At 35.0% G+C, this 25,419-nt stretch overlaps 1 protein-coding gene across 2 annotated transcripts in view; it reads right to left on the bottom strand.

The window, feature by feature from the left end:
- BRIP1 (BRCA1 interacting helicase 1) overlaps window positions 1-25,419 on the bottom strand; it is a 188,318-nt gene that overhangs the window by 42,304 nt on the left and 120,595 nt on the right. For both annotated transcript variants that reach the window (XM_047707226.1, XM_047707227.1), the window contains exons 15-16: window positions 10,835-10,994; window positions 9,729-9,850 (exon numbers count right to left, since the gene is read on the bottom strand). In XM_047707226.1, coding sequence (XP_047563182.1) covers window positions 9,729-9,850; window positions 10,835-10,994 — 282 coding nt within the window. The remainder of the gene's footprint in view (window positions 1-9,728; window positions 9,851-10,834; window positions 10,995-25,419) is intronic.

Genomic DNA, 25,419 nt, shown 5'->3' with positions numbered 1-25,419 from the left:
CCTTTGTAAAAGCTTTCTTCAATTTTTTCAACTTGGTAAAAAATAATTTTAAAAAATGCAGAGGGGTGCCTGGGTAGCTCAGTGGGTTAACCCTCTGCCTTTGGCTCAGATCATGATCTCAGGGTCCTGGGATCTAGCCCTGCATCGGGCTCTCTGCTCAGCAGGGAGCCTGCTTCCCCCTCTCTCTCTGCCTGCATGTCTGCCTATTTGTGATCTCTCTCTGTCAAGTAAATAAATAAAATCTTAAAAAAAAAAAAGAAAGAAAAAGAATTATAGGAAAGATTGACATGTAAACACACTAAATAAACAGTGCTGTCTACTACAGTTTATGTTATCTGAGACCTTAAGGCTTTATAGCTGGAGAAATATCAAGTAACATACTCACCTGAGGCCCACCTACATATCTGTACCCTGTAGACTTTAAGGGGATTTGACTAAGTAAATATAAATAAAAAGGGTAAAATTCACTATAAAAAATTCTACTCTGGGGGCACCTGGGTGGCTCAATGGGTTAAGCCTCTGCCTTCAGCTCAGGTCATGATCCCAGGGTCCTGGGATCGAGGCCCACACCCAGCTCTCTGCTCAGCAGGGAGTCTGCTTCCCCCCTCCACCGCCTGCCTCTCTGCCTACTTGTTATCTCTGTCAAATAAATAAATAAAATCTTTTTTAAAAAAATTATATCTGAAGAAAAAAACAAAGTTATTTTCAGAGAATTTAAGAATCAATTCCACCACTTCCCTTGAGGTAGTGCTCCTGATTATGCTCTGGAACAACAGAAGTTCTATGTCAATCAACCTTATGAATCCCCAGGGTGATAATTTCACTTTTAAAGCCTTGAATCTACTATAGGAACAAAAGTAAAATACAAAGGTCAATAAAGTTCTTATTTTTGCCCAAAACAAGATGAACACAAGAAAATAATTATAAAAATTTTCATAAACCAAAAGTTCTTTTTTATTAAATATCCAAAGGTTTTATTTGTAGCCATAGTTAGGCATGGCTCCCCCGCAACCATGGAAAGAAAATGACATGACTACTAGGAGAAAAAGAAGGAAAAAGGTTCATGAAACTTGCTTAAAATTTTGTGATTTTTAAATGTTTCCTCTCCTGATCCCAAAACATTCCTTTAAGAAATATGGGAATTTTTTTAAATTTAAGAATTAAAAATACCTCAGCCATTTATTTTAATGTTTTTATGTTTCTCAGAAGGGATGAGAGCAAAGGTTTGGTTATCTCAGTTTTCACTGTCAAATCAAATTACAAATTGTCAACCTAGATGGCATAATTAGATTTAAACTAGATTTTAATTTTATTATTTCAAGATAAACTTACAAACTACTTTAATAATACTTTGGCCAAACTAACTTTTGTTTAAAAAGCTGGGGGAAAAAAGTGTACTGAGGAGGAAAAAAATGTTTAAGTAACAACTCATTCTAGACCTTCAGAGGTGACATGGTTTTTCTTCCATATCTGTGCTTTGGCCTAAGTGCTTCCAACAGCAAGTTGCTGGACTCCTAAATGTTGGGAGTTTAGTATTACAGCCCCTTAAGTTTATATATACAGCCATTTCCCCTGGGTAACCACATGTTATTATCGGAGCTAGATCCAGGTGGGTTTCTGTATCAGATGCTACACTATAACTAGAACTCAACCACATTCTGACCTCAGGCTCTATTCCCGGATCTGGTTTCCCACAGGATAGCTTAGAATTTCCCTTGGCTTAGAATAGTCTCAAATCTTTAAAATGGCATACAGGGTCCTAAATGATTTGGCTCCTTAATACCTCTCCCAGCCTCTATTCACATGCCATTCTCCCCAACTCACTTTCTAACTCAGTTTCTTTCAATTCCTAGAAACTGCTTATCTTCTTTCATACCTTTAGGGCCTTAGCATAGTCTACTCTCTCTGTTGAGAATATTCTTAACCATTCTGCTCACCTATATAACTCCTAGCCTTCTTTCCCGTGTCAGCTTAAATAGCACTTCCTCAGGAAGTCTTCCTTTACCCCCAAAGACCAGGTCAGGATCCTGTTATACATTCTCATAGTTCTTGTGACTTTTTCTTATAGCCTTTATCACAACTGTAATCAACTGTTTATTACTTCTATGTCACTCTTCCTTGCTAAACTGTAAATTCCATGACACAAGGGACTATAACCTGTGTAGTGGATCACTGCATCACCAGTCTATTAAAGTACTTGGTACTTGAGGCAGTTATTCAAAAGATGGTTGTTTCATTATCCTGAATAGTCTTAATAATCTGAATACTCTTGTAATCTGGCCTTTGATGAGGCCAATCCACCTTATCAAATGTTTTTACATTTCCATCTCTTTGTAGATAAGAGATCCCTCTTCATCTATTTTAGGCAAATCAAAGTAAATGGATATCTGGATGACAGGTGAAAAGTGCTGCTCAATTTCACTTTCTCTAAGCATCTGAATACCCAGATTCAATCCCACCAAAACATTCTGTTACACATTCAGGTCCTTTACTAAATTACAGACTTCAGTAGTGTAGAGACAGCATCATGTTCATTTTTGTACCTACTATATTTAGTACAAGTTAGGCTCTTGGTAAAAGCTTATTATATGAATGAATGAATGAATGAACGCTACAATACTCAAGACCATCAACACAATAATGAAAGTGATACAAAAGGAATATATAAGTCTACTTAAAATTACTAAGAATGGTTTCTGAAATCAAGTTTGTCTTGATATACTATAGACCCTTACATTCTGCCTTCATTTATCTACTGATGAATATACATGCTGCTGTCAAAATAAGAATAATGGAAAATCAACACCATTCTCCTTAAAAAGAAATGTCAGATTTAAGAATTCATATATGGCTATCATGTAATAATATTTTGACACTTAAAAACACTGGCTGAATGCGGTTTAATGTGCATTCTATTTTATTAATGTTGTTATCTTCTGGGGTAAGCAAAGATAACAGCCCTTCCCTGAAATTTATTAAACATCAAGAATGCATGAGAAGGCTATAAATTTATATATATCTGTTTTAAGTCAATAACATAATTTAACATGCTTGTATTTTTCAATCATGAGTGTAATTTTCCAAAATTGATTAAATATACTCAAATAGCTCAGTACCTTCAAAGCTAAGAGAAGTTTCCTAAACAACAAAAAAATAGTAGTTATTGTATGTCAATACTAAGATAACCAGATCACCCTCTGAATTTTAAAGTTTCCAAATAAAATCTATTTTAGTAACTCAACATACTATATTAATAAAGAAAAATAACACAAAAAATAAAATTTATTATCTTGTTATTTTAATCACTGTAAGAGCACTTGTTATTGAATATTATCATCAAATTTTATGAAACCAATTATAAAAATCTAACATACCACCTGAGCATCTTTAAAGTACAAAAATTTTTAGCTATTTGCCATTTTTATGAATTTTCCACAGGGGAGTAAAGGTACAACACTCATGAAAAGAAAATATTTCTATATACTATCAAACTATGCTAGGGAATATAAATAAGATGCAATTTAAAAATCTAAATATTGTACCTTTTAATATTTCATAAACTATGACCATGCCAATTTGAGATATAGATGCCTGAATTATAAAGTTGAAGGCTTTTGTAGTTTTTAGATCATACTAATTAGTCAAAGGATTTGCTTTAGATATCCATTAAATGGGAGCCTTGTTATACTGTGACTTAATTGCATTAAAAGAAAACAACTTTTAGTTATATTTTTTCACCAACATCTAATCACATAAAGGTCTTGCTTCATTTTCCTCTCTTTCAAATACTATGGTTTAGTGCACAGAAAGTTTTCTTTTTTAACTATTACACGATTAAGTATGTCCTTATAGAATGATCAGAAGCATCTGGGAAAGGTGGAAGTGAAAAAAAATCCTCACCGGGAAAGTTAGCTTAATGCTTGCCCTTCAGAGTGGCCCATTATCAACATTTCATAGTGGGTTTCTTTATTTTCAGGTCCCTGAGGTGTGTGCAATAAATTATGACTTGAACTAAACAAGTCACACTTGGCTCCAAAATGAAATTTTCCTACCTCTACTTTCTAGTCCCCAAGGTGGGAAGAGGAAATCCTGGTCACAGCCAAAGAAGTCATATTTTTGGCTCTAACATACATTTTCCTGCTTCTCTAAAAGCCAAACTCTGCAACTGAGACTATAAGAGTCTTAAGTCAGTATTTTAAACTGCATTAATTTTTTACTTCCATAATCTGTGTCTCAAATTTAAGAAAAAAACTTTTAGTATCATAAAATTAATGCCATTGCTCTTTTCTCCCATTCAGATCACTTTTCTAACTCTGACACTGATCTTAACCTTCAAATATGAATTCAAATGAAACAAAATAGAAAACAATGTAGAAATAGATTGTTTTATTTCCAAAAGCTAGAATATTTAAGGTTTTCAATATAAATAACTTCTACTTATTTTCGTATGACAGACTAAGTATTAACATTAAAAAAAAAAAAAACCCTATCAAATCCTAATTTGTAGTCCAGTAATCTGAAGAACTGTTTCAGTTTTGGAAGAGCCATTTACAGAAACCATTTAGTTCTTCATCTCATTTTACAGAAAACAAGAGTATGGCAATATTACGTTAATAGGTTTATATTTAGTCATTAATTAAATCAACATTTTTATTTTAAAAATCAACATTTATTGAATACCTACTACATTGCAAGGCATTATTTTATAGAAACACAAAGAAATTATCCTAATCCTTGACATACATCATGTAACACATTATAAAACATATTTATAAGCACTAAAATATGAGGAGGGGAGTATGGTATATGCTTTAGGAAGTAATAAAGGACACTGGTAAAGAGGACTATGTAGGTAAATATAAAGCCAGTATTATTTTTACTTTTAGTTTGTAATTTTTTTTTCTACATGATTTAAAAGGTAAATGTATAAAAAAAATAATTATTGGGAGACAAACCATAAGTGACTCTTAATCTCACAAAACAAACTGAGGGTTGATGGGGGGAGGGGGTTGGGAGAGGGGGTGGGGTTATGGATATCGGGGAGGGTATGTGCTATGGTGAGTGTTGTGAAGTGTGTAAACCTGGCGATTCGCAGACCTGTACCCCTGGGGATAAAAATATATGTTTTTAAAGCTGTAAAAAAAAAAAAAAAAAAAAAGAAAGAAAGAAAGGATGAATCCCCAAGTTTTGTAGCAACATGGACGGGACTGGAAGAGATTATGCTGAGTGAAATAAGTCAAGCAGAGAGAGTCAATTATCATATGGTTTCACTTATTTGTGGAGCATAACAAATAGCATGGAGGACAAGGGGAGATGGAGAGGAGAAGGGAGTTGAGGGAAATTGGAAGGGGAGGTGAACCATGAGAGACTATGGACTCTGAAAAACGATCTGAGAATTTTGAAGGGGTGGGGGGTGGGAGGTTGGGGGCACCAGGTGGTGGGTATTGTAGAGGGCACGGATTGCATGGAGCACTGGGTGTGGTGCAAAAATAATGAATACTGTTATGCTGAAAAAAATAAAAAAAATTAAAAAAAAAAATTATAAATTATGTTAACAGGCATACAATGTATAAAAATTGCAATCCAGACAGTAAAATAAAAGAAGGGAAGGACAGAGATTAAGGATGTTACTTGTAATCCCCAGTAAATATTAAGAAAATAACTAAAAAATGGGGGTCAAAGGGGATCAAAATAGTACTCAATGAAAAAACAACTAGAGGGGCGCCTGGGTGGCTCAGTGGGTTATATCCTCTGCCTTCGGCTCAGGCATGATCTCAGGGTGCTGGGATCATGCCCCGCACCAGGCTCTCTGCTCAGCAGAGAGCCTGCTTCCCCCTCTCTCTCTGCCTGACTCTCTGCCTACTTGTGATCTCTGTCAAATAAATAAATAAAATCTTAAAAAAAAAAGAAAGAAAAAACAACTAGATACAAAACAGGGTAATAATGAAGCAACTGAGGAACACAAAGCACAGAAAACAGCTCAATAGTAGAACCAAGTCCCTCCTTATCAGTAACTACTTTGTAAATAGATTAAACTCTCCAGCTGAAAGGCAGAATTCGGCTAAATGAATTAAAAAAACATGATCTAACTATACGGTGTGAACAAGAGACTCATTTCAGATACAAGGAAGTTAGACCCTTATTTTATATCATATACAAAAATTTACTCAAAATTGAACCAAATATCTACATTTCAGAGCTCCAACTATGAGTTTTCGAAGAAAATGTTCAAATCTGCATGGCCTGGATTTGGCAATAGTTTCCTAAATATGACAGCAAAAGCACAGGCAAAAACAAAAAAATAAAGTGGACTTAATCATCAAACTTTTCTATTTCTATGTTAATTTACATTCATAATTAATATGTAAATAAATATAGCATATTTATAAATTTGATTTCTATTTTTATTTCTTTTTTATTCCAAATAAATACTTTCAATAATTTATTGTATCATTTATGAATCTTAAGAAATCAGCCATAATAGTACTCTGATTTATTTCAGATATTCAGACATTTCGGATATTGATGGCTATATTCTAGTCATTTCCAAATAATAAAGGGCCTTCCTGATTATTATAAAAATTACATACCTATACTCTTAAAAGCTTATAAATGTCAGTCTTTCGAATGGATGCCTTGCAAATATCCTTTAAGTTACGAAAAAAAGGCAAAACTCCTTTTTAGAGTCTCGTCTCTAAATCCTTTTCCACGTTTCGTAGAAAATACCCACACCTCTCCTATTGCTCCTGACTTTGGACTTAGGCATATGACATGCTTTGGGCAATAGGTTAGTAGATATGATATAAATAGGCGTTCAGAAAGTGCTTGCTCAATCAAGCCTGCCCTCTTATATCTCTGCCAAAGTATAAAACATGGTAACATGTTCTGGCTAGTCTGCTGGTATACAAAGGATGAGATACATGCAGAGCAGAGCTGACCCAACTAGGCCAAACCTACATTGGTGAAACTATAGCACGGTGACTAAGCCCAGTCAGCAGAGCTGCTCACTCAGGCCCAGCTCAGATCATCTACCACCCAGCTACTACTCCCCACCAATTGATATGTGATTCATAATAAATGATTATTGTTTTAATCCACTATATTTTACAATTGTTTGTTTCACAGGAAGAGTTGATCTAGACATAAGGCAATAGGAAATATATTTCTCTTACATCTGATATTGCCAATGAGGAATTTTCCTCTTTATCTGTCCCTTGTCCCTGCAGTTTGGCCTACTTTTGGGTCTACTCTACTCACCCCTTTCACAAACCACTAGGGAAACTTCTTTAGAACCACCCTCCTCCTCTGCACCCAGATCTCACTGGAGCTTCTGTTGTTCTGCTGTTTTATATAACTACAGCCATTACAATTCAGATAAGCAGAACTGTGACAAGCAAGACCATTACTGAGGAATGTCAGAGCAGGTCATCTCTGAGTCTTTTGTATGATGGTATGAGAAGGTGCCTGAGAAGAACTAATTCTGAGGAAAGAGAGAATTACGATCTCAACACTAGTGCAATAACAATGCCCATAATCACAGTTGCTGGGAGTGAGGGCAGAGAAAGTAGAAGGTAAATGTAATTTTTTTCTTCACAAGTAACATTTTATTTAGATTTAATTTTTTTCAAAGAATGACATAGTAAATATTTTATTCTCACCACATTCTCTTAAAATTTGTCTTCTACTAAAACAAATACTATAGAAAAAGTTAAAGTCCCATTTGATAACCACTCCAATACCATTCCTTTCTCTTCTCAGGTGTAATCACTATTATGAGTTTTATGTGAATGATTCTTTTCAGGCCTTGCTATTTTGTGAGTATAATATTTAGTACAACATATTAGTAGCCAAAAAGTTATCTCCTTCTGTGGTCCTCAAGGACTCCTATATAGGTCCAAGAAAAAGAGAAGATATAAGCATAAATTGAAGGAGCTAGTTTTAGGGAAACTATAAATATAGTTAAGACATTGGGAGAATGTGTGGTACAAAGAAGGGAAAGGGATTTTCTCCACTCTAACAAAAGAGCATTAGTGCAATGATACAGGCCCCAGGTAAAATGATAAGACATCAAAGAGAGACAGTAACACCGACAATAGCAGTGCCATCAGCAGCCCTCAGCTTCAGTGGAATGTGGCAACACAAGCCGCAAAGAAAGAAAGAAAACTGAACAGTTTTCTTGAGTAGATGTCAACTATTTCATCAGTAGCTATAGTGAGAAGCAGTATTACTCATTTCAGAATAGGAGCCCTGAGCATGGTCATCAGCACTCTCAACGGGAGCCCCAGTGGCTAAAGAAAGGTAGTGGAAGCCACCAAAGTCAGTGCACCCTGAAAGGATTAGATGCCTCCTGAGAACTTTCAGAAATTTTGAAGAGATCTAGAGCTTAGGGAAGAGTAGGAGCTAACCAGAGAAATACTATTTATTACTGTTAATATTATATAATTCACAGTGTCTACTAAAGTATTAACAATAAATAACTGTCTGGGGAAAGAATTCTTGCTTTGGTATGAGACCCTAACGGGTTGTATCCTAGGAGGAGGGATATAAATTATACTCATTCTAGTCAGCTAAATGGCCAGAAAACCTTAACTCTTGGTCTCAGATTGCTGGCACCTTCAAATTCCAGTAGGAAATAAAAGAAAATCCTTTCTAATGGAAAATAACATCACCTTAGGCTTCAAATTATTGCTACAGATAATTTTTCAAATATGTTTAGTAAACAATTAGTGATAATGAAGCAAAACTCCTGTTTTTGGCCAAGATAGAAAAACTGGTTTGGGAATGTCCCTCCCATTGCATAAGACCATGATCTCAGAGATAAGGGAAATCCATTAGGTGAACTCCATGATTCTCAGCTCTTTTCCTACATCTAATTTCCTGACAATTGTATCTAGAACACTGAAGTACAAGCAGAGTATGGTTATTCTGCCGAGCTGCGGTGCAAGATGTCAGATTTTGGAGCAGCTAAAATCACTGAAATTAGCAGGGCCACGTACGGTATTGAGAGAAGGGAAATAAAGAAAGAGCCCTAGAATTCTAGAATTCTCTGGGGGACCCTTGTAAGTCTATGACTAAGAGCTTTATAAAACACAAATTGCTGGGCTCCACCTCCACAACTTCTGATTCAGTTGGTCTGGATGGAGCCTAGAAAATGTGTATTTCTATCAAGTTCCTGGGTGATACTGATTGATACTCCTGGTCTTGGATCACTTTGGGAAAATCACTCTTATTGAGCAAAAGACAATGTAAGTTAAAAATAAAATAAATCTGGGCACCTGGGTGGCTCAGTCTTAAGCATCTGCCTTCAGCTCAGGTCGTGATCCTAGGGTCCTGAGATTGACCCCCACGTCAGGTTCCCTGCTCAGCAGGAAGCCTGTTACTCCTTCTCCCACTCCCCCTACTTGTGTTTCCTCTCACACTGTGTCTCTCTCTGTCAAATAAATAAAATATTTTAAAAAAGATTAAAAATAAATCAAATGATAAATCACTAAAGGTTTAAAAAAAAATAAAATAAATCCATGTCTACTAAACCTTTCTCACTCATTCTGAGTCACCAAAGCATTAAAATATCTGAGGATACAAAAAAAATATAATTAACTTTACATAATATTCAAGAACTTCAGCACCTGAAACTAATATTACACTGTACATTAACTAAATGGAACTTAAATAAAAACTTAAAATCAACAATTTCTGTGATAAACAAAACTTAAGGTTTGCTGGCCTACCTGTAGATCTTTCACGTTTGGAAAAGGAATCCCTATTGTTATGACAGCACGGGCATTGTCATCTGAGAAATCCAGACCCTCGCTCACTTTACCACGACAAACTGCTACCAAGAGGGCTCCATCTTAAGCAACAAAAAATAAAGTTTTAAGAAGCACACCCAAAATTCCCCAAAGCTGCTTATTGTTGTCATTTTGAAAAGATCTAATTAAGTAATAATAGCAACTTTAAAAGAATCAAAATAAAAAACTATGATGAGATAAAGTTTTTAAATGGACACAAAATTACATTTCTGGTACCAAATAAATCTACAAACTATGTATTCCCAGTTAACATACACAGAAAAGCCACATCAGAGTATTATTAACTTGCAGATGAACTAAGCAATCAGGCAGTGTTTTATCTTTAAAAGAGCGAAATTGCAATCACTACTTTTACCACCAGAATGTAAAGTTTTCAGAATTATTTAAACAATTCTAGTTTGTACTATATATCACATTGAATCTAATATTATATTGGAAAACATTTAAAACCTATAGAACACTGTGTATAATATTATCACGCTGACAATACTGACAATTATGTTATAGCATCTTTAAGATGGTACACTGTTCATAAGTTATTACTATTAGCTCTTCCTGTCAAACTTTTTTATGGACATTTGCTAAATTTGAAATTGAGCCTTCAGCTGTGTTTTGAAATCTCAAATTCATCTTATGTAATGGAATGTAAGCATAAAGAACATTACTTGCATCAAAGTGTAGGGTTCGTCTGGCTAGTAAGGAAGATATTTATGCATTCTCTGTCCACCCTCTTTCACAAAACATTTTAGGTAGTGTAAGGAAGACTATACTAAATGTCTTCTTTACCTAAATATATGCTGTTTCTTAAAGTTGAACTGGCATCTCCAAATGAAAATATTCATAGGAGAACAGCTCCAAATAATAGAATCTTTTCACCTTATTTTCTTCTCAACCAGATTATAAAGTATAATTTTTCTATTAAGTGCAATTCATAAAAAAACGATAACATAAAATTCTGACAGCATCAACTTCTTACTTTATGATAAAAACATTGTTTCATTGACCATCAAATAATTTCCATTTACCTTTCTCGCCTTTGTACTTGATTGCATCATAGTACACCTGCAGTAATTCATCAAAATCAGTTTTTCCTCCTCCTTGAGGTTCTACAATGACTGTCTTCACCAACTCTAGATTATGCCATAAACCAGTGTAGAGCCAACGTTCTTTTAACTTTTCTAATAACTGAAAAGGAGAAAGAAAAAAATGAACTTGTTTTGTGTCCAAATGAACAAACTTACCTTGGTTTGTTGAAAGAGAATGTGACTATGGTAAGCAAATTAACCTTTCTTCATTTTACTTTTCTCATCTATAAAATGAGAAAAACAAGAATATGTCATAGAGTCATTACTGGGTTAAATTCATTAACTAATTTAGATAGCTCCGAATGATAATGCCTGGCAGATAGTAAGAGCTCCATAAAAGTTAACTGCCACCATTTCTATTACTACTAAATTACTGCTGCTATTGCTGCTTTTGCTACTACTACTTCTATGATCGCTATCTAGGGATTTCAAAAGCAGAAAAAAAAGACTTCTGTCAAAGTTGATAAATTTTTTTTTTTGCATTTTTTTATTTTTAGTTTTTTTATTTTTTCAGCATAACAGTATTCATTATTTTTGCACCACACCCAGTGCTCCAAGCAATCCGTGCCCTCTACAATACCCACCACCTGGTGCCCCCAACCTCCCACCCCCCACCCCTTCAAAATTCTCAGATCGTTTTTCAGAGTCCATAGTCTCTCATGGTTCACCTCCCCTTCCAATTTCCCTCAACTCCCTTCTCCTCTCCATCTCCCCTTGTCTTCCATGCTATTTGTTATGCTCCACAAATAAGTGAAACCATATGATAATTGACTCTCTCTGCTTGACTTATTTCACTCTTCCAGTCCCGTCCATGTTGCTACAAAACTTGGGTATTCATCCTTTCTTTTTTCTTTTTTCTTCTTCTTTTTTTTTTTTTTTTTTTTACAGCTTTATAAACATATATTTTTATCCCCAGGGGTACAGGTCTGCGAATCGCCAGGTTTACACACTTCACAGCCAAAGTTGATAAATTTTAAGTTATCTCTTTAAACCCAAAGTGAAATTCCTTAATACCCTCACCTAAAGCTTCCTTTTTTTTTTTTTTTTTTTTTTTTTGAAGGAGGCTCCATGCCCAGAGTGGAACCCAATGCAGGGCTTGAACTCACAACCCTGAAATCAAGACCTGAGCTGAGATCAAGAGTCAGACACCTAACAGACTGGGCCACCTAGGAACCTCAACTAAAGATTCTTTAGTGAAGATTCTTTAAGGTCATTTTACCTAGTCCATAGGTAGTTAAGCCATTTAAAAATTTGATCATCACCGATTAAACTGAATCAAATAAATATATAAACAGACTCAGGTAGCTAACAGGTAGAAAATATACAAGCACAAGAGCACATTTATAAAAATAACCATGTGCTATATTATAAAAGGACTTCCAATAAATTTCAAAGAATATCAGATTAACCAGAGTCTAATAACAATGTAACTTCAGATTAAAAAACAATATAGAGTTAGTGGGGTAAAAAAAAAAAAAAAAACCCAGCGAACAAACTGGACACTGATTATATTCTTAAAGAACACATGGGTTATATGTCAATTAATCTCAATAAAGCTAGAAAAGACAAACACCATATAGTTAAAAGAGAAAAAATACAGAATTCAGGAAATCTTTAGGTATTAATGATAAGAAAAGCACCCACAATTCAAAATAAGGGATTCAGTAAAGGCAATAGTTAGATATATACTTATAGTTTAAGATGTATTTATTTTAAAAACATGAAATTAAATGAAGCATTCTTTTTTTATTTTTTATTTTTATTTTTTATATAAACATATAATGTATTTTTAGCCCCAGGGGTACAGGTGTGTGAATCACCAGGTTTACACACTTCACAGCACTCACCACAGCACACCCCCCCCCCCGCAATGTCCATACCCCACCACCCTCTCCCGACCCCCCTACCCCCAGCAACCCTCAGTTTGTTCTGCGAGATTATGAGTCTCTTATGGTTTGTCTCCCTCCCGATCCCATCTTGTTTCATTTATTCTTTTCCTACCCCCCAAACCTCCCATGTTGCATCTTCACTTCCTCATATCAGGGAGATCATATGATAGTTGTCTTTCTCCGATTGACTTATTTCGCTAAGCATAATACCCTCTAGTTCCATCCACGTCATTGCAAATGGCAAGATTTCATTGCTTTTGATGGCTGCATAGTATTCCACTGTATATATATACTACATTGAAGCATTCTTTTTAAGAAGAAAATCAAATGGTAAATGCAAAGGAAGTAGAAGTTAACAATAAACATAAGAGCTGAAATAAAAAGACAAAAGCCAGTACTAAAAATTATTATGATTTAAATTGATCTGTTTTACCCACTTGTTCTATGCAGAGTTCTACGCAGTATGGACCAATTATTATAATGTAGGCACGCAACAGGGCATTACCACAAATTTTCTAGAAAACAGAAACTAAATTTTATAAGATGGTTTATTTCCTCAGAATTTCACCCTTATCTATTTTATCTTTTTATAGAGATTTTATTTATTTGAGAGAAAGAGAAAAAACATGCACATGGCAGGCAAAAAGAGAAAGAGAAGGAGAGAAGCAGACTCCCTGCTGAGCTCAGAGCCTGACAGGGGCTGATCCCAGGACCCTGAGATGGTGACCTGAGGAGAAATCAAGAGTCCCACATTTAAACGACTAAACAACCCAGGCACCCCATCACCCTTATCTATTTTCAGAAATAAATTTAGTAAGATCATAAGATAAAAATTTTTATCACTACTATGGTGTAAATGTTTATGTTCCCTCAAAACACATGTGTTGAACTCCAAATCCCCAAAGATGATAGTATCATGAAATAGGCCCTTTGGGAGGTGATTAGGTCATGAGCATGGAGCTTTCATGAATGAAATGAGTGCTCTTATAAAAGGGATCCCCACAGATGAGTGCTCTTATAAAAGGGATCCCCATCATATGAGACACAGCTAGAAGACCGTGCCTACCAAACAGGAAGAGGGCTCTCATCCAACCTGATCTTGGGTCTCCCAGCCTCTAGCACTGTGAGAAATAAATTTTTGTTGTTTATAAACTACAAAGTCGGGGCGCCTGGGTGGCTCAGTGGGTTAAAGCCTCTGCCTTTGGCTCAGGTCATGATCCCAGGTCCTGGGATCGAGCCCCGCATCGGGCACTCTGCTCGGCAGGGAGCCTGCTTCCTCCTCTCTCTCTACCTGCCTCTCTGACTACTTGTGATCTCTCTGTCTCTGTCAAATAAATAAATAAAATCTTAAAAAAAATGAAATAAAATAAAAATTATCTGCAAAATAAGGCTGTTAAAGTTTGTTTATATAGCTGAAGGAACTTATAGCTCTAAAACTCTTTAATTCTATTAAATTTTAAAAACTGAATTGTTGGGATGCTTGTGTGGCTCAGTCGGTTAAGCATCTGTCTTCATTCAGGTCATGATCCTAGGGTTTTGGGATAGAGTCCTGCACAGGCCTCCTAGCTCAGCAGGGAGCCTGCTTCTCCCTCTGCCTGCTGCTTCCCTGCTTGTGCACTCTCTCTCTGACAAATAAATAAGTAAAATCTTTAAAAAATAAAACTGAATTGCTAGTATATAAGATTTATATATGATTATAATTCAGAGAATTAGGAGAGGACAAAAAGGAGAAAGGTGGGACACTAATAGGCTATTTTTTTCTAGGTTTGCATTAGAGCTGAAAAACTTCACTGTTAATGCAAATTTTAAACTAGGACAAAATTTTTTCCCTAAATAGAAACCATTTAAATTTGCTTTAATTGAAAAGGAAGAATTATTTTAATTATCCAATCATAGCTAAGACTATTTTTCCAGAAAAATTTTATGCACTTTGACACCTATCAGCCTTTCCAAATTTCCATACCATACCATTCATTCATTTATAAGTAGGCTCCACGCCCAGTATGTATGTATGTATTTATGGGCTCCATGCCAATGTGGAGCCCAACACAGGGCTTGAAGTCATGACTGAGAGCAAGACCTGAGCTGAAATCAAGAGTTGCTTGCTTAACCAACTGAGCCACCCAGGTGCCCCTGCCATACCATTTCAAGCCAAGTTCAGAGAAATATTTTAGGCAACTCAAGTAAAGCTGAGGCAGATAAGAGACAATTTGATCATAACTAAGAGAGCTCTTGGTCAGAAATTAGAAAAAAGGAGAAAGGAAAAAAAATTTGCTCTTCAGTTTTATCTAGTTTTATGGTAAGAATACAGAGAACTGGAACTCTCATACAGTGCAGTGAAAATATAAAATGGTGCAGGTGCTTTGGAAAGAAGTCGAATAGTTCTTCAAAAGGTTAAATATAGAGCTACCATATGATCCAGCAATTACATTCATAATACTCAAGAGAAATGAAAACAAGTCTACACAAAAACTTGTACATAAATGTTCATAGCAGCATTATTCATAATATCCCTAAGTAGAAACAACCCAAATATCTTTCAATTGATTGATGGATAAATAAAACATGGTATATTCATGCAGTGGAGTATTTGATCATAAAAATCAAGTACTGATACATGCTATAACATGGATGAACCTCAAAAACAATATACAGTTGACCCTTGAGCAACAAAGGTTTTAACTGTATGGGTCCACTTATAAACAGATTTTTTTTCAATACAGTACAGCACCATGTATGTATTTTCTCCTCTTTATGATTTTCTCTAACTTACTGTTAAGAATGCAATATATAATATATGCAACATACAAAATATGTGTTAATCAACTGTTTATGTTATCAGTAAGGTTTCTGATCAATAGTAGGTGATTAGTAGTTAAGTTTTGGGGGAGCCAAAATTTACACACACAGATTTTTGACTGCATAGGGGATTAGAGCACTTTTCAAGGGACAACTAAACCAAGTAAAAGAAGTCAGACACAAAAGACCACACTCCAGATAAGGCTAATGCATAGGGACATAAAGTAAATTAGAAGTTGCCTAGGGCTAGGGAAGGGAAAAAGTTAGGGAAAATACGGGGAGTGATTACTAAGGGGTATGGAGTGATAAAAATGTTCAAATATAGTGGCAGAACGTTGTGAATCAAATAAAAACCATGAATTTACACTTTAAATGAGTGATCTGTATGCAAATTATATTGCAATAAAGATGTTATATTGGGAAAAAAATGACATAAATGGCATACAGAACTTCCAAACCACTATGGGAAGAAAGGACAAAAACCTATATTAATTGAATAAGACAAACAAAAGGGGAAAAGAAATAAGTCCAAGTATGCCCAGACTTAAAGAAAACACAAATGAATTTAACTTGTTTATTAAAACTGAGACACTCAGGGGCACCTGGGTGGCTCAGTGGGTTAGGCCTCTGCCTTTGGCTCGGGTCATGATCCCAGGGTCCTGGGATCAAGCCCCACATCGGGCTCTCTGCTCAGCGGGGAGCCTGCTTCCCTCTCTCTCTCTGTGCCTGCCTCTCTGCCTACTTGTGATCTCTATCTGTCAAATAAATAAATAAAAATCTAAAAAAAAACAAACAAACAAAAAAAATGAGACACTCAGATTGTTTGGGGAAAAAAAGGAAAAGCGGTAGGGAGGGAGGGAAGAGGTGGAGAGAGAAAAAGAAATAATCATCTATATGTTCTTGTTCAATAGAGACACTTAAAATTAAACCACATAGGAATCTTGAAAATGAATTTATAGAAAAAGAAATGCAAGGCATATACCAAAAGCAATCAGGTGTATCACAGTCATAAAAAATAGACTTCAAAGCAAAAAGTTTTAGAACAGATATATATTCCATATACTTAAAAAGTACATCCACTAAAAAGATGTAACAGTCATGAATCTTCATGCACTTAAAACATAGCTTCAAAATATACAAAAGAAAAGTTGACAAGAAATATAAACTGACCAATTCGCTAAATAGTACTAAGGATTTCAATGTACCCTCTTAGCTATCTATAGATGAGCTGGACAAAATTGGTAAGGATAAAGAAGACTGAAGTTTATAAGAATCATCAACTTTGCTCTACGGGCGCCTGCGTGGCTTGGTCAGTTAAGTGTGTGACTCTTGATTTCAGCTCAGTTCATGATCTTATGGCCATGGAATGAAGTTCAACATTTTCTCTTTCCCAATCCATCTGCCCCTTCACTGCTTGCTCTCTCTCAAAAACAAAGAATCATCAACCTTGCTCAAATATGTGGGGAATTTGGTGCTGAATGGAAAATAGTGATTCTTTTCAAATATGGAATAATATATGTAAAGAACATATCAATGAATTTTTTAAACTTGGAATCATATATATTCACTGGAAATGAATAGTAACAGAAAGCCCTTCAGAACAAAAAAAGATTTACACAGAAAGAGGAAAAATATTTTCCAATTTTTGGGGAACAATTTCCAGGTTCAAGAGGGAAACAAAATGGAAAAAAATTACTTAAAAAGATTTTGGTAGGTCTTTTCTGTATAAATTTTAAATCAGATATCAATTTCTACAAAAATGTCAACAGCAGCATTATTTAAACAGCAGAACATAAAAAGACATATAGAAATAGTAAAATAGTAAATATTTCATAGTCATACAATGGATTATGATAAGCAATAAAAATAACTGGATTAGTGAAAAAAACCAAACGACAGAAAATGATATCTAATACCATGCCATTAAAAAAAAAAGCAAAATTAAATAACATTGTTTAGGAATATATATGTATTAGGGAATATGTATGTATGTGGTAAGGCCATTTTTTAAAAAAATGAATGGCAATTACAAACTTCGGGACAATCACTAACACTATGGGGGTAGGCAAAGGGATGGGATTGAGAAGGGGCATCCACATAGCTTTAAAAGTAATATTTAGTTCTTAGGTGGCAGTTTTGATGTTTGCATTTTATTAATTTATAAATATACTTTATAACTCACATCTATATTACATGTGCTCTTATGTAAGTATGAAATATTACATAATGATTGTGAAAATGGAGAATATATTTTTTTTAATGTTTTTAGTAATACCAAGGCGTGGGGATGAAGGGTGGAGATAATAAAACAAATAACAATAAACAGATTTAGCTCATACAATGTGCCAGAAACATAAAAAAAAAATCTAAGGATAAAGCAGGGAACATCATAGAAAAGATACCTGCCTTCATGGCACTTACATTCTAATGAGAGAACATTACATTCCTAAAGATGCAGAATAAATATGGCCTGAAACTCCAAAATTTGTATCTACAACCCAGTTTGCTCCTTTATGTGCTTTATTTTTAAGCACAGTCAAATTCACCAGTTAGATATCTCAAAGGCACCTGAAATGTCTCATAAGAGACCAAATTTATAACATTTTAGTGTTATTTTAGTGTTTAGTGTTATTTCAATAAAGGATATCGCCATTCCCTTGAGTTGCCTTTGCTAGAACACTAAGTCATCCTTAACAATTCCCTCTCTCCCTCAATGCCAGGTACAATCTATTACCAGTCCTCTTAATTTTTGTCTTCTAGCTATCTCTCCATATCCAAAGCCAACACCCCAGTCCAAGCTATTAAAATCTCTTGAAAAATTACTCCAATAATCTCCTAACTGATTTCCTGTTTCTTATCACTTTTACATCTTTACATTTCAGCCAGAGGGTACTTTCAAAACACCAATTTTACCACATGATCCACTCACATCTCCACTTTAAAAATCAGTAAGTATGCTCAACAAACCCCCCTTGCCCTCATGAAAACACTGATTCAATGATATATGGAACAATTACTTTTGTGAGAAATCTGGAAAACAGTTAAGAGGCTCCTGCCCCTAGATGAGTATGAAACCAGCTACATAGAAGGTAGGAAAATTCGTGGCACCATTTGCCTTAGTCCCTCTCCCCAGCTCAGCATGGTGTGACTCAGGGAAAACTTCCAACTCCTGGCTTTTCCCTTAAGAGGGAGAGAAGACTGAAATATGCATCCAATGTACAGACTATCTAGGGAGCTACCCAGAGGAATGTTTTTTGTCCTGCCTAAATCTAAGTACTGACAGGAAATGGTGCTGAGATGGGGGCTACTGAACACAAAGACTAAAGTTTAGACTAGAATGCATTCCCTCACCATAGTCTTGCCCCCTGGCTCAGGTCTTAATTAAGGATAGAAAACTCCCAACTCCCAATTTCTCCAGGGAAAGGAAACTGTTGGACTATGTATCCAATGTCGTACTTTTTCAGGAAGCTGCCTGAAGGACTGGTGGTTTCTGTGTCACCTGTCTCAGAGCACTGACAAGACCCAGCATCCCCAAATGCCAGGGGGCCAATGAGAACAAAAGAGAGAGGTAGGTAGCTTGGTGCCACTCCAGAGGACTAGTAGTACAGCAGACAAACCAATATAGCTTGGTGGTCTCTACCCTGGCTGGGTAGAAGAGAAGAGTGGACTATGTTGTACAACATTCCAGCTTGGCACTGCCTGAAGGACTGGTTCCTGTCCCAACTGACTCAGAGAGTTGATGGGACCTGACAAACTCTAAAAGCCTGGGAGCTGCGGGAAAACAAAAGACAGCTAGATGGCTTATAGCACTCCAGAGAACCTGTAGTACCACAGACAAAAACCAGAGGGAGCAAGTGATTTACAAGCTCTTTAAAAAAATTAAAAAAAAAATTGGAAAATCCCTCTAATTCAGAATTTATACATAGGAGTCTAGAGAAGACACATCCACAGGAAAGGTTTTGGTGGTCCCCAGAATCCATAGCTCCAAAGCCAGTCTATGAAAGACTTTTTTTTTTTTTCCAATATGGGTACATAAAAAGGAATGAAATAAACTCCAGGAATCAACTATAAAGAAATGGGGGTATATAAATTACCTGACAAATAATTTAAAATAACCATCATAAAGATATTCAATAAGCTCAGGAAAATGATACATAAGCAAAATGAGAATTTATAAAAGAGACAGAAAATATAAGAGAGAAACAGAAATTTTGGAGCTAAGAAAATAACAACTGAACTGACAAACTTACTGAAGAGATTCAACAGCAGATTTAACTCAAATAAAGAATCCACAAACTTGAAGACAGGTCATTAAAAATTATCCAGAGAAGTAAAAAGGAAAAAGAATGAAAAAGAGGGAATAAAGCCTAGGGTATTTATAGGACATCATCAAGCAACAGTATATACATATGGGGATCCCAGTGGGAGAAAAAAGTGAGAAGAGGGCACAAAGTTTATTTAAAGAATAGCCAAGGAGCACCCGGGTGGCTTAGTTGGTTAAGAATCTGTTTTCGGCTCAGGTCATGATCCCAGTGTCCTGGGATGGAGCCTCATGTTAGGCTACCTGCTGCTCTCCCTACTTGTACTCTCTCTTTCTCTCTGTCAAATAAATAAGAGCTTTAAAAAAATTTTTTTAAATAAATAAAGACTAGCCAATAAACTTACCAAATCAGGGGTGGAGGTGGAGAACAGACATTTAGCTTCAAGAAGCCAAAAGACACCAAATAGCATGAAATCTAAGAGGGTCACACTGAAACACATTATAAATAAATGTATCAAAAGTCAGAGACAAAGAGAATTTTGAAAGAAAAGCAAGAACCTCCATAAAACAATGAGTGAATTTCTCAGCAGAAATCTTGCAGGCCAGTAGAATGCTATATATGAAGTGCTGAAAGAAACAAATAAACAAACAAAACCCACCAACCGAGAACACGATATTCAGTAAAAAATGAAGGTCAGATAAAGACTTCCCTAGAATAAGCAAAACTGAGGGAGTTCATTGCCTCTAGACCTGCCTTATAAGAAATGTTAAGGGAGTCCTTCAAGTTGAAATAAAGGTGCAGATAATAACACAAAACCATAAAAAACGAATTTTCAATGAAAAACTGTTAAAAAGACAAAGATATTATATACTGAAAAAATTGTCAACTCATGAAGATGTGATTATAATAAACAGATAAATGCCCAAGAACAAAGCCCCAAAATGTATGAAACAAAAACTAACAGAAGAGAATAGAGAAATAAACAATTCTACAGTAACAGTAAGAGACTTCAATATCTCAATTGCAATAATAAATAAAACAACCACACAGAAGTTCAACAAAAAAGAGGATTTGAAAAACACTATCAGGGTGCCTAGGTGGCTCAATTAGTCAAGCCTCTGACTCCTGAATTCAGCTCAGGTCATGATCTCAGGCTCAAGAGATGAGTCCCACATTGGGCTCTGTGCTCAGCGGGGAGTCTGCTTGGGATTCTTGTTCTCCCTCTCCCTCTGCCCCTCCTCACTGCACACACACACACTCTAAAATAAAGAAATCAATCTTAAAAAATATATATAAACGAATTGACCTAACAGATACACATAGAGAACACTCAACCCAACAAAGTAGAATACATGTTCTTAAGTACACATGGAATATCCTCTAGAATATACCACAGATTAGGCCACAATATAATTCTTAATATATTTTAAATGGATTGAGTGGTTTTTCTGACAACCATGAAATGAAACTAGAAATCAATAACAGAAGGGAAATTAGAAAAATACACACATATGTGGAGACTGAATAATACACCCTTAAACAACCACTAGATCAAACTAGAAATCATAAAGGAAATTAGAAAATATCTTCAGATACATGAAAACAAAAATATACACATATCAAAACTATGAAACAGTAAATCAGTGTTACAAAAGATATTTATAACTATAAATGCATACATTAAAAAGAGCTTAAATTAATCTTAATTGTACATCTTAAGACACTAAAAAACAGCACTAAAAACACTAAAAAATTAAACCAAAAACTAGCAGAAGGAAAGAAAAAATAAAGAGAGCAAAAATAAATAAAATAGAATAGAAAAAATAGAGAAATGAAAGTTGGTTTTTTGAAGATCAACAAAATTAACAGATAGATTGACTAAGGGAAAAAAAAAAAGAAGACTTAATGAATGAGGAAAGCTACAAAAGAAAGTAGAGATATAATTACCAACTTTACAGAGATAAAAAGGATTATTAGACATAGTAATTAGACAATACTATGAACAATTGTATACCACCAAATTGGATAATCTGGATGTAATGAATAAATGTTTAGAAACACATAATCTATAAATACTGAATCATGAAGAAAAAGAAAATCTAAACAAACCTGTAACAAGTAAGGAGACTGAACCAATAATCAAAAACCTCCAACAAAAAAAAGCTGTGACTCAGATATCTTCACTGGTGAATTCCACCAAACGTTTAAAGAAGAACTCATATATATATATATATATATATATATATATATATATGCATATATATGAAGAATTAATATCAATCCTACTCACTCTCCAAAAAAACTGAATAGAACACTTCCAAACTCATTCTAGAAGCTAGCATTACTTTGATACCAAAGGCAGACAAACAAAGCTACAAATATCCCCTATAAATACTGATGCAAAAATCCTCAAGAAAAAATAGCAAATAAAATTCAGCAACATAGTATAAGTATTATAGAGGTGTCTGGGTTGCTCAGTCGGTTAAGTGTCTGCCTTAGCTCAGGTCATGATCCCTGGGTCCTGGGAGAGGGAGCCCCATGTCATGCTCCCTACTCAGTAGGAAATCTGTTTCTCCCTCTCCCTGCTCTTGCTTTCGCTCTCATTTTTTCTCTCTCTCTCTCAAATAAACAGAAATTTTGAAATTCTTAAAAAAAACCATATATATATACAATCGAATATTATGCAGCCATCAAAAATGAAATCTTGCCATTTGCAATGATGTGGATGGAACTAGAGGGTATTATTCTAAGCAAAATAAGTCAATCAGAGAAAGAATTATCAAATGATCTCACTGATATGTGGAATTTGAGAAACAAGGCAGAGGAAAAAGGGAAGAGAGGAAAAAATAAAACAAGATGAAAGCAGAGAGGGAGACAAACCATAAGAGATTCTTAATCTCAGGAAACAAAGTGAGGGTTGCTGGAGTAGAGAGGGGTGGGAGAGATGGGGTGGCTGGGTGATGGACAGTGGGGAGTGCATGTGTTATGGTGAACACTGTGTATTGTGTAAGACTGATGAATCACCTCTGAAACAAATAATACATTATATGTTAATTTAAAAAATTCTTTAAAAAATAAAATACAAGTATTATATATCATAACTAATTGGGATTTACCCCTGGAACACAAGGGTTGTTTAACATATAAAAATCAATCAATATAATTCACTACAATAATAGAATGGAGGGGAAAAAAGGCACATGGTCTTCTCAACTGAGGCAGAAAAGCATTTGACAAATTTTAACACCCTTTCATGATAAAAACACTCAAACTAGGAAAGGAAGAAAATTTCCTAAACATATTAAAGGTCTTTTATGAAGAGCTCACACCAAACATTACACTCAATGGTGAAAACCTCAAACCTTTCCCCCTAAAATCAGAAACAAAATAAGGATGCCCATCTTTGGGACTTCAATTAAACAGAACAATTAGTCAAGAAAAAGAAAGAAAAGGTATTCAAAATGGAAAAAAAGAAATAAAACTATCTTTGTTCATGGATAACATGGTCTTATATCTAGAAAACTCCAAAGAATACACATCAACACCCCCCTTCAAAAAAGCCCTGTTACAGCTAATAAATGAAATGAGCAAAGTTGCATGATATAAAACCAACATGAAAAGTTGGTTTCATTTCTACACACTAACAGTAAACAACCATAAAAGGAAATGAAGAAAATAATTCCATTCACAATAATATCAAAAAGAGTGCTCACTTCTGCAGCACATACATAATAGCATCAAAAAGAATAAAAACACTTAGGGATAAATTTAACCGAAGGGTGAAAAACTTGTATATCGAAAACTACAGAACACTGCTGAAAGAAACTAAAAAACATAAATGAAAAAACATGCCATGTTCATGGATTGGAGGACTTAATATTGTTAACATGACAATACTATCCCCCAAATAATTTATATTCAGTGCAATACCTACCAAAATCCTTTTTTCCAGAAATAGAAAAACCCATCTTAAAATCCATATGGAATCAGAAGGAGATGGATAGCCAAACCAAAAAAAGAACATTGGAGGACTCACATTTCCTAATTTCAAAACTTAATACAAAGGAACAGCAATCAAATGGTGTGATACTGGCCTAAGGACAGATATATAAACTAATGAAATAGAAAAGAGAGTCCAAAAATAAGCCCTTGCATTGATTTTATTATTTTTTTTTAAATTTTCAGTCAGGATACTAAGACTACTGTCAATTGATTTTCAATCAGAATACTAAGACCATTCAAAGGGGAATGGACAGTCTTCTCAACAAACGATGTTGGGAAAACTGGATATTCACATATAAAAAAGGTGAAGTTAGGACTTGTTTACACAATTTACAAGTTAACTCAAAATTACCAAAGACCTAAATGTAAAACCTAAAACTATAAAGCTATTAGATGAAAACACAGGGCAAAATCTTCCAATATTGGATCTAACAATGATTTCTTAGATATGACTTCAAAAGCATAGGTAACAAAAGAAAAATATAGAGGAACTGAACTTTATCTACATTTAAAAACTTCTGTGCATCTAAGGATACCATCAAGAAAGTGAAAAGGTAATTCACAAATAGGAGAAAACATTTATAATTCATTTATAAGAGATTAATATCCAGACAACATAAAGAACCACTACAACTCAAAAACAATCCAATTCAAAAATGGGCAAAGAAGGGCGCCTGGGTGGCTCAGTGGGTTAAGCCACTGCCTTCGGCTCAGGTCATGATCTCGGGGTCCTGGGATCGAGTCCCGCATCAGGCTCTCTGCTCAGCAGGGAGCCTGCTTCCCTTCCTCTCTCTCTCTGCCTGCCTCTCTGCCTACTTGTGATCTCTCTCTCTGTCAAATAAATAAATAAATAAATAAAATCTTTAAAAAAAAAATGGGCAAAGAACTGGAATAGACATTTCTCCAAAGATACACAAAGGATGAATAAGCACATGAAAAGATGCATAACTTCACTAATCATTAGGGAACTGCAAATCAGAACTACAATGAGATACCACCTCACATCCATTAGGATGGGTACTATAAAACAAACCAACAAACACAAAACCTCAGAAAATAGGTGTTGGCAAGCCTGAAGAGAAATTGTTATCTTTGTACATTGCTGGCGGGGATGTAAAGTGGTACAGCCACTGTAGAAAACTTGGTAGTTCCTCAAAAAGTTTATAAACATAAAACTACCATATAATTCAGCAATTCCACTCCTGAGTATATGACCAAAAGAAGTGAAGGCAAAAACTCAAATGGAGAGTTGCACATCAATGTTCATAGCAACATTATTCACAATAGCTATAAGGTGGAAACAACCCAAACATCCTTCAATGGATGAATGGATGAACAAAGTAGTATATACATACAATGGAATATTCAGCCATAAAAAGGAATGAAATTGTGATACATATTACAATGTAGATAAACCTTGAAAACATGGTAAATTAAATAAGGAAGATGCAAAAGGACAAATATGATTTTTTTTAAAGGTTTTATTTATTTGAAAGAGAGACACAGAGAGCTTGAGCAGAGAGAATAGGCAGAGGCAGAAGGAGAAGAAGACTCCCCTCCTGAGGAGCCCGAT

The sequence above is a fragment of the Lutra lutra genome, chromosome 16 (assembly GCF_902655055.1).
Source record: "Lutra lutra chromosome 16, mLutLut1.2, whole genome shotgun sequence".
In the NCBI taxonomy this organism is placed as follows: Eukaryota; Metazoa; Chordata; class Mammalia; order Carnivora; family Mustelidae; genus Lutra; species Lutra lutra.
Note: the sequence above shows the minus strand (reverse complement) of the source record. Positions and strands in the feature narration are given on the sequence as shown.